The sequence below is a fragment of the Epinephelus fuscoguttatus genome, linkage group LG4 (assembly GCF_011397635.1).
Source record: "Epinephelus fuscoguttatus linkage group LG4, E.fuscoguttatus.final_Chr_v1".
NCBI classification, from domain to species: domain Eukaryota; kingdom Metazoa; phylum Chordata; class Actinopteri; order Perciformes; family Serranidae; genus Epinephelus; species Epinephelus fuscoguttatus.
Genome location: NC_064755.1, coordinates 40,888,284 through 40,899,290, shown reverse-complemented (window position 1 = coordinate 40,899,290; position 11,007 = coordinate 40,888,284). Strand labels below are relative to the sequence as shown.

The 11,007-nt window shown below is 43.1% G+C and overlaps 1 protein-coding gene across 5 annotated transcripts in view; it reads right to left on the bottom strand.

Moving 5' to 3' along the window:
* The window catches only part of swap70b (switching B cell complex subunit SWAP70b), a 50,503-nt gene that overhangs the window by 4,051 nt on the left and 35,445 nt on the right, over window positions 1–11,007 (bottom strand). For all 5 annotated transcript variants that reach the window (XR_007449195.1, XR_007449196.1, XR_007449197.1 and 2 more), the window contains exons 8-11: window positions 8,896–9,003; window positions 7,945–8,111; window positions 3,710–3,908; window positions 2,426–2,522 (exon numbers count right to left, since the gene is read on the bottom strand). Coding sequence is in view for 1 of the 5 variants with exons in the window: in XM_049574687.1 (XP_049430644.1) it covers window positions 2,426–2,522; window positions 3,710–3,908; window positions 7,945–8,111; window positions 8,896–9,003 (571 nt within the window). In the remaining 4 variants the exon portion in view is untranslated. The remainder of the gene's footprint in view (window positions 1–2,425; window positions 2,523–3,709; window positions 3,909–7,944; window positions 8,112–8,895; window positions 9,004–11,007) is intronic.

The window sequence follows — 11,007 nt, the reverse complement described above, 5'->3', positions numbered from 1 at the left end:
AAACTTGTGAGTTAGTATTTTTTCGGTTGTTAACAGTGCATTTCACCATTTGTGATTATGCCGAATTGTGCAGGTTGCACAAACCCGAGTCTGTCAGGAAATCGAGTCCACCGTTTTCCGGACAGAAAAAGGAGTGGAGTTAGTTTTCGTGCCTGGGTGCGTTTTGTGCAGGTGAAGAGGCACGTTTTCACGGCTTCATCTGTGACCAAAAACGCGGTCATGTGCAGTGCTCATTTTGGACAGGAGGATTATGTTCCTGGCGGAGCCCGCCCACCCTCGCACATACCCCCGAGGCTCGAGACGTGAGCCCGAGTCGCTCACCAAGACACCTGTCCAGTTCTCCACTGGTTCTCCTCACACCACAGCTCTATTTCTCTCCTGTGGCCATTATTTCTCCTAAACCTGATCTGTTCCTGGTCTCTTGGACAGCTAGCAGGCTCATAATTATAAGCCTGTGGGCCGTCGTATGCACATGAATGTACATTTTCAACCTCCTCAGTCTCAAAACTAGTACTGGGGTCCATGTTTATTAATGTTACACTCAATCAAACTCGGCCGGACTCCCTTACGCTACGTCACTTCTGGTTAGTGGGTTTTTAGATGCGGAAGCAAAATTCTCTCACAAAAACAACACCAAAAGTCACTGTAGTGTGTCTATGTTTTTGTTTTTTGTTTTAATCGAGTTTCTACATCATTTTCCTACATATTTATTCACCATGGTCTCCAACCTGTAAGTTGGGCTTTAAGGTGGGCGAGTCATGTAGCAGGAGGGCGGGGACACGTAGCAGGGGCCAGGGTCACATAACAGGTGGGCAGGGTCACATAGCAGGGACGGGGGTCACACAACAGGAGGGCGGGGTCACATTGCAGGAGGGTGGGGTCACATGGCTGCTCCAGCTGCAGCTCTACCTACTCATATGCACCAGGTGAGCAGCTCCATCATGCTGAATGTGTCTAATCCTGAGGTCTGGTGTCTAGTTCTTCTGACACATCTGTTACAGCGTGCAGTTACGTGTTTCTGTCTGCAGCTGGAAAATATAACCGTATCCTAGTTTTCATTGTCCGTGTTGTGTCGTGTCGTGTCGTGCTGCAACAAAACCAACGTGTTTTCGATCTGTTCACAGTTTGTGTTTTGGAGGGTTTTCTCAGTGCTGACACAGAGCAGTCAGTCTGTTTTAATCAAAGATCAGTTTGTGACTTTTGTTGAATCCAAACTCCTCCCGTCTCTTTACACAGATATCAGACTCTTCATCATTAAACAGATATAAACATACAGATGCAGCTGAGGAACAAAGGTGGAGCGATATTAAGTGTTATGTTCCGTCATTTATAGTTATTTTTATCTTTAATGTGACATTAAACTGCACTTTAACCTCTTTACCTCAGCGTGATTTTACTGGTATCAGACGTATCAGAAGCCATTTTAAAGTCTCTGACTGAAGGAATTTGGACTGATATTATATTATATAATATTCTGTCTCTTCACGTTGTCCTCTCTCCTCCATAGTAAACAACATTCTTGCTGTGAACGCCGAGGCCAAAAGTATCAGCAGAATTTAGATATCTGATTGTAGTGTTGTGTCCCTGGAGCCTGTCTGTGTTGGCTGAGACAGATGACGAGAGAGTCTCAGGTTTAAAGGAGCAAAGTTGTTTCTCCTTCACTAATTTCACTAATGAACTCTGTGGGGAAATTATTAGGAACCAGGCGCCATCACATTTATTCATGGCAGCAGTTTGGAGCTGTGGAGAGGAAACAATCTGTGTGTGTGTGTGTGTGTGTGTGTGTGTGACCGCAATAACACCTTTTAATATTAACACCTTTAACACTGTATTTAACACACAGCTGCTCCGTGCTGCAGGAAACACTTCACTAATATACTTCACCTAATGACGTAGTAACAGCGGCACAGACTGACCACTGTAACAGTCAGATGTCAGTTTGTTAAATGTTACTTGAGGTCAAAGGTCACTGTGCTCTCAGTTAAAGGGAAAGTTCAGCCCAAAATTAAAACTAAATGACCTGTGGTGCTGTCCATCAGTCAGATAGTTTCAGTGTGAGCTGCAGAGTGTTGGAGATATCAGCTGTGAGGATGAGGTGGTGGCACGAGGATGAGGTGTCGGTGTGAGGATGAGGTGATGAAGCTGCTCCTAAACTCCTGTGGTGTTTCTAACTCTGAAGTGACTCGGCCTCCTGTTCAGACTGTCATGTGACACTGCATCTTATTTACATTTAAAAGGTGTCACAGAGACAAACACCGTAACAAGTGGAATAACGGCCGGAAATAGAGTTTCAAACAATAAAAATCTGGACTACAACCTGAAGCTAACTCCACCTGTCCTCTGATTGTCCCCACGCTGAAACACCCAGATATCTCCTCAGATAGACACACAGACACACAAACAGAGGTCGGCGTGCATTAGTTACCTGGTTGGATGAGTCGTAACATTCCCTCGTGTTCAGCCACTTTGTGTTTCCAGGTTTTTGTGTTGTTTGTTGCGTCTTCCAGTTTTTTCATCACCGTCTGGTTCACACGTGTGCACACACACACACACACACACACACACACACACACCCACAGACTGATGAGCAGATGGTACAGGGAGAGGTTTTTCCTTTCTAACAACTCTTTGGAAACTTTAATCAAGATTTAAGAACAGCACATTTCAAAATCCTCTATTAACAGATAACGTGATTAAAGTTCTTTCATGATTGACCCTGATTTCTAAACAGCTGTTTCCCATCCAGCGGTCACACAGTGACACCTGGTGGTGAACTGAAAGACTTCTGTGTAGACATAAAGTCATAATGTTAGGTATGAATAACAGCAGTGATGAGAGTTTCTGTTTTCACTGTCACAACAGATAAACAGTGTTAGAGGACATCCCTGTGCAGCACAGCTGTGTGTGATCCTTCAGGAGACAAATAACTTTATAACTGCTGAACAACTACAAAACTTAAACTCACTCTCAGGAAGGTTTTTGTGACCGTGCTGCATTTTGGGTTTGACTTTCAAGAAAAATAGTGTGTTAAGAAAAATCTGTTTTATAAATATCCAACATTTCTTTTGTGTCCTCTGTTAAAGATTTGCTCCACATCTCACAGCTGAGTCTCCAAACATCAGCAGTGAGCTGGGAGGAGAGTCTGAGGTGCTGATAATAATCTGGGAGTGATCCTTTAACCAGTAATGGTTTTTATACACTTAATAAGAACTGAGATTAATAAATAGTGAAACTGGTTAGATGCAGCTCCTCCACTGACTTTAACCTGCAGGTTCTGATGAGTAACACTGTGACGTCGTTACTGTAACTGACTCATGTCCCGACAAGTTCAAGTTATTGTCATGTGTAAATAAAATAACAACATCCACAACATACATGTAAGTGACAAAAACAACAAAGCAAGGGCCAACCTCAACAGGTAGAGTGAGCACCCCATGTAGAGAGTGAGCACCCCATGTAGAGAGTGCACCTCATGTAGAGTGCACCCCATGTAGAGAGTGAGCACCTCATGTAGAGAGTGAGCACCTCATGTACTCTAAAAGGGGTGAAGATTAGCATGTCCTGCCTGACGTCATGTTTCCATCACTGCCGTAAATACCTGAGTCTACTGCTGACTCATCTGACCCTGGGATGAATACCACCTGTAACCTTTCCCACTGAAGACAAAGCCAGATGTTAGTTGGTGAGTGTATGACCGCTGTCAGCTGACCTGGTACTGCTCCAGCGCCCCCTGCCTCTCCAGCTCCAGCTGCTCCAGCTGTTTCATGGCGGCCTGCAGGGCGCTCTCTTTGGCCAGACGCTCCTTCTCCAGCTCCTTTTTCTCAGCCTCCGTCTCTGAGATGGCGAGCTGCTGCCGCAGGTGGAACTCCTCTAGCTCCGCCCTCTTTGTAGCTTCCTCCTCCAGTAACCTGCTCAGCACAGACATTAAACATGGGTTAGTTTAATAATCCTGTACACAGGTCTGTCGTCTGCAGCTGCTCTGAGCCTGAGTCCTGCATCACAGTGTCACAGTGCCACAGTGTCACAGCTGAGGTCAGTCACAACATAAACATACAAACATTTCCTCCTTTTTCTCACTGACACAAACACTTTGGATTTTTTGTGCCTCCACACTGAGGACAGCTGCGGCCAGGACGGGACGAACAAGATATCATGAATTCCTTTAAATTTTGCACAAACGTTCACCTGGACTCAACTATGAACTGATTAGATTTTGGTGATCAGAGGTCAAAGGTCAATGTGACCTTGTAAGACGATTTTTTTTTTTTTTTGAATGATGTATTGAAGAATTCTCTCCCATTCTCTCTTTAATTGGACCTATGCTCCTAAAGAAAAAACAAAAAACTAAAAACACCAAGAGTCTCATTTATAAACACTGCGTATGCAAAAAACGAAGCCTGAAAGAGGCATACGCCTCTTCACACACAAAAGTTGAAATCTATTAAAACAGACTTTTGCTTTTCTCTTTACGTACATTTGTTGTGTGGATCCTACGCAGTTTTATAAATGAGAACCCTGATGAGGCTGCCTTGTTCCTCTTTCTATTGCACTAATACAGATTATTTATATATAAATATATGTGTATGTATGTGTGTGTGTGTATATATATATATATATATATATATATACACATAGATAGATGTGTGTGTGTGTGTGTGCAAAGACATCTTAAAGGGAAATTTTGGTTTATTTTAACCTGTCTCCTATCGTCCTAAATTTGTTTCAAGTGACTAGTGACATAAAAATAATAGTTAGCATGTTAGCCGTTAGCCTAGATACAGCCGGGGCGCATAGTAGTGTCAGACCTGTTAAAACGTAAGTGAACGGGCAACCTTCAAGTGCAAAGTTAGTCCACTAAACAAGCTTTTTCTCCACAAAGACCACCTCATATCGTTAGGATAAATGTCAGAGAACATATAGAAAATGACATGTAAACGTGTTGTCTTACCTTACCGGTGTGCTGCCATGTTTGTTTACCATCTAGCTCTGCTTTCTAAAGCACGGCCGAAATATCGCGAGAACAAGCAGCAACAGCTGGAAGGCAGAACCGGACAGTAGCCTGAAAAGTTCATTCATTTATTTTATGAAAGATTTATAGAATAATGGCTGACTTTTTGCCAGACTTCGACTTTGTGGAGGAGGAATTTGATTTTGCAGCGTTTGATGGCCGCCCTTATTTATTTGAGCCAGAATACACTGACGAAGAGCTTCATGAAATTGAAGAACGGAGGAGAGAAAGAGAGGCGCAACAGGTAGAGGACGAGAGAGGAGGAATGGCTGCTGCAAGGCTGCGTAGCTCTGGAGATTGGTGGTGTACCTGTGAATGCTGTGCCCCAGTGCCCACAGAAGAGGAATGCCTCTGTTGCAAGGAATGGGACCGGTTGCAGCCTTATTTTCAAGGTCTGGATGTGACCGAGGATGAGACACCTCCACCTGGAGTAGTATCCAGCTGGGCTTCATCTAGAGCTCGCGAGATATATTTCGGCTGCGCTTTGGAAAGCAGAGCTAGATGGTAAACAAACATGGCAGCACACCGGTAAGGTAAGACAACACGTTTACATGTCGTTTTCTATATGTTCTCTGACATTTATCCTAACGATATGAGGCGGTCTTTGTGGAGAAAAAGCTTGTTTAGTGGACTAACTTTGCACTTGAAGGTTGCCCGTTCACTTATGCTTTAACAGGTCTGACGCTACTATGCGCCCCGGCTGTATCTAGGCTAACGGCTAACATGCTAACTATTATTTTTATGTCACTAGTCACTTGAAACAAATTTAGGACGATAGGAGACAGGCTGAAATAAACCGAAATTTCCCTTTAAATTTAGAGTAGAAAATATAATTCTAATAATATTAATATAATTATTATAATTCTGTAATTCTGACAATCACATAATATCTCTCATCACCTGTGCACCCTCCTGCCTGTCGGTGCTGCTGCCTAGTGATTAAAAATATATATGCAGATAGTGAGTACAAATAAAGGAGAGTGGGTCTAATATGAGCGTGAATTCATCAGTAACCCTCATCTATCTGAAGTGACACTCAGCTGGTATAGTATGTTTTCACTGAGCTAACCCTAACGTCAGCTAACTATAACTCGACTCACATGGTTTGATATAAAGACTGAATGCAGGGTTTCTGCCTCTTGTTGGTTTGTTTGCTGTACAGTTTAGTTCAGACACACACTACATCCTCCCTGCTCTGCGCCTACAGAGGGAGCATGTCTCTACTATGGTGGGAACAAAAGAAGCACCAAGTGTGCACCTTAACCTCCCACTCATGGTGTGTTCAGGACAACTTGGGAAAACGAGCTCTGAGTTGTTGTGGGGGGACATGTACCCTGCGTACCCCGCGTACTTTGCGTACCCCGTGTACCCCTCGTACCCCTCGTACCCCGCGTCCCTGCATATAGCCACCAGGCAGTAATACTAGTTGTTAGAAGACTTTATGAGCCACCATACAACCCCAACATTTTTGCAGTCCCGACCATCAGTACATACTGTGAGTACATTTACCACAATGGTTAAAACATTTACAGCTTAGATACATTTAAAGTGAGGCATGTATTAAATAATGTCGACCCTAATATCTAAATCTAACGTGTGAAAGAGGATTTAACAAATGTTTACTCAGTTTAGAAATAAAATTAAGCAGCTGATGGTAAACAGTGGTGGTTGTAGTGTGTCAGTGTGTCAGCAGGTGGTGCTGTGGAGCAACCACGGACTGTGTTTTTAACATCATGGTTCAAGAACATGTAACTCTGGATTAATGATAAATATTCTGTATCAAACGTGTTTCATATGAAGGCAGATACAGATCTGAATGAATCACAGGTGAGGTCACGGCTGGTTGTTTGTATGAATTTAGTATCACACAGCTGAATGAAGAATTGTGTAAGCACATTGCGTAAGCACACAGACACACAGGAACTACAGCAGTGCTGATGACAACATGTATAAAAAATATTATGACACTCAGTTTCTTACTGGGAAAAAACATGTTCCCATTTTCTGCGTCTCCACACATGTAACTGAAATCTACTCTGTAGCTGTGACTCAAACCTGAACACCTCTGTGTGATGTATGTTGGGCTGTTAGGATGATGGCGTCCTGTACACGGCCTTCATTAATAAATACTAACAGACTGACGGCTGTCTTTTTAACACGGCGGTTTAATAAAAGCTCTGTGGTCAGACCCACAGTGCTGACAGGCTCAGCAGCGGTTAGACAAACGTGAGGTGGAAAGTTAATGTCAGCACAGAGGAAGGAAGGACAGGAGAGGAAATGTGGCGGAGAGAGGGAAGTACATGTCCAACGTCTGGCTGCATGTGAAAAAATAAGAGGAGCAGAGTCACAACACGAGTCTGGTTACAGACGGGTCGTGCTCAGGGATTAATGAGAAATGTAAATATGGCGTCAACATTTATATAAACTGTAATATCTGAGGTGGACGGCTTCAGTCAGCTGATAGCAGACGGGGACCAGCAGCTACATGGGATGTTGATCTACCTCTGTGACTCCTTGTGTGTGTGTTGATCATGTATGTGTCCTAACAGACTTTAAAGATGGCCGCTGGTCCAAGTTTTCCAGACTCAGAATGAGGCGGAGGTCGCACCTTCCTGGTGATCTGCGCACACACGTTCATGTGTAACGAGCCGTCAGCTGGCTCAAAGAAATGCTGCTTACAACCAACTTATTTTAGAGTTCTAATGATTAAATGATTAAAAAAATAGAATCACTCAGAGTTTTTTGGAGCACAACAAGATGCATTTAACAACAAACAAATAAATAATGTGTTTTTTTATCAGGTGTGAAGGTGAGACTTTATATCTGTAAAATCACTAATCTGACCGGCACTGACATCACTGTAATGTTTCTGTATTTATTCCTCAGTGTCTGAACACATCAGTTCACACAGTTTCCTGAAGACAAACACCACTGACCGTGCCTGCAGCTTCCTGACGGCCTCCTCGTCCTGTCTGGCACGCCGCTCGTCCTCCAGCGCGTCCTCCAGTTGGCGGTACATGTCCTCCAGCTCCCGAACTCGCTGCAGGTACTGCTCCAGCTCAGTGGACTTCTGGGCCACCTGCTCCTCCATCTGCTGCCGTACCTGTGGGACCAGGTAAGTAAATACTTTATCTGGAGGTCAGTAACGGCACCACCGACTGAGTTTATATTCGGCCTGTTTAACACTGTCAGAGTCAGACTGAGTTTATATTCAGTCTGTTTAACGCTGTCAGAGTCAGACTGAGTTTATATTCAGTCTGTTTAACGCTGTCAGAGTCAGACTGAGTTTATATTCAGTCTGTTTAACGCTGTCAGAGTCAGACTGAATGTCTGAAGTGATGAAATTAAACTGTCTCATCTTGAGAACAACTCATAACGTTACTGATGGAAGATAATCATCTTCTGCTGGTGCACCACATCCACGCTGAACACTGAGCATGTACAGATGTTATCACAGAGGCCCTGAGGTGCAGCACTGATGCCTCTCGGTTACATCTACCAAACAGACCGTACAGTCACCAATGTGTGTCTCTGTTCAAACAACAGAGCAAGTCAGTACATAGAGACATCACCACCACATGTAGTATTATTAACTGTGTGTTATTAAGTGTGTGTTATTATCTGAGGAGTCAGGAAGTCAACACAACTGAAAATAACCTGTGTGGTTCTGTTTCAGCTTCACTCTGAGCTGCAGCGTGTCTCCACTTTAACTCTGTTTCATGTTGTTGAGTATTCAGTCTCACACCTGTAGATAATGTTCAGTCAGAATATTAAACTCACCTGCTGTAATAATAAAAACATCCTGCATTATATTAAAAAAAGGGAAGTTGTATTGATGTTGCTCCACCGCCTGTTGTGACGCAATGATTCAGTGGAAGGTGACGTACCATTTTCTCTCTCTCCAGGTCCGTCCTGTATCGGTCCTGGAGTTCAGTCTGGGTCTGAAGACGCCTTCGTTCTTCTTCTGCTGCGTTAGCCGCAGCCTCCTCCAGAGCCTGTACGGAAGAGGAGAAAAGGTCAGATTGATCCCAGTAAATAAAAACACCTCCTGTTTCCTGTGAACAGGTTTCATCTTTAAACTCAGGTGAACAGTTTGTTTAACAGGAGCAGAGACGTCAGCCCTGTCACAGTTACACTGCTTATTTTAGTTTAGAGGCCAAGATGCACACTGTGGCTTCAGTCTATAAACAGAGGTGACTGTGTGACCTGTGTAGGTATTTGAAATGTAAAGCCTTTATTTAACACAGACAGTAATATAAGTTATAAAGAGGGACTGACAGTGAGCATACAGTGTCCACTGCTAATACGTCCTGCTTAGAAATGTTGATAACAAAACATGAAATGAGCAGATTATAATCAAATGTATTTAAATCAAAAAATAAATACAGTAAAACTTCAATTAAAAGCCGAGTCGGTGTGACTAAACTAATAAAGGCCTGTCTCTGTTAGAGACTCAAAAAAACAGCACACATCCAAAAAGGATCAATACTGGGATCAATACTGGGTGCTGGACAGAAGAACAAATACAAAAATACAAAGACAAGTCCGCACACCAGAGACTGCTCCTTCTGGAAATGTTAATGGTATCACCACATGTGACGTTTCAGGCACTGGCTGTTTTTGTATTTCTGTCTCCATTAGAGGCCTGGTCTCGTTACCAAGTAGTTTATTTTATAGAAGTTCTTCAGATGTATAAGGCTTCCTCAGATTATGTGTCTGTTCCTGGATTGCCCTGTAAATTATTCACATTCCTTCAGTCTGTCAGGGTCCTCACATCACAAGGATCAAAAGGGTTTTTATAAAAATGAATCCCAGTTGTGAGGATTGTTTTAACAGGATAAAGTGTGGTTGTGTCGGGTGCTGTAACTCTCTCTGATTCGCTGTCTCTCTGATGTTAAATCAAATGAATGATTCATAGTTGATTTATTATCTAAAGCCTAATTTATATACAGTAATATTCATTCTGGTTTAAATAAACAGTTTGATTATATTTCCTGATCTTTGCTGATTAAAAGTTTGGTGTGAAATGAATTAAAGGCCTGTCCCAAATATGGGCCTGTTGATTCAGTGATTTAAGAAAATAATAGCCCGGGCTACTATTAGAAGTTCTACCCAGCGTCACTGCTTCGTGCTGACGGCTCACTGGATGTCTCCATTTGAAAAAACACGTGGAGTCAAGACTGTAAAGTCTCTGTCAGGTCTTTAACACTCTGAACTGTCCATTTCCTAAAACTCTCCTGTTCTCGTACACTCTGTATTTGAAATAGTAAACTGTGAACTCAGTTCGTCTTTCTTTAGTTGTCGTCACTTTTTTGAGCTTGATTAGTTTTTTCTTTCAGTCGACTCCTTAAACATCGGAGGACTCATGGTTGAGTTTTTTTCCTGTTAAATATTCAGACTCTTTCACATGTTTATACAGAAGTTTATTTGGAGTCTCCTTAGTTGTGCATCAGAGCAGATGTGACAGGAGAAGCAAGAAGCTGACAGAGATGTGCGGCTGGTTTAACCTCATGTTGACGGGTGATGTCACCGGGCTGTGAACGCTCCTCAGTCAGTGAGAGTGTCTTAAATATAGCAGCGCAGTGTGAGAGCTTATTGTGTGTCTGTGAGTCCAGAGCCTCTCTGTCTCTCTGTGTGTCCTTACATGTGTATCATTGTCCATTCATGCAGACGTCTCTATGAGACAGGACTTTCACCTCAATGGCAGATTGTTGTCCATTCATGGGGGAGCGTTCAGTGTCATCCCACACAAAGACAAACTGTTGTTCTGTGTTCCTTACACAACGACAATGTGAACCAGTCTGACTGACTATTTCGCCATCTGTCACAATCTACTGATGGCTGCAACACGCCGGGCGCTGCACCAGACTGGAAACCTTTTTAACACCAGTACGGTCACTGTGGTTTTTATGGCCACTTAAAGAAGTTGTTCTCCAGTGTTTGACACTGTGTTCCACCTCAGAAAAGACCAGACTCTGTAAGTAGCAGCACTGTGACCG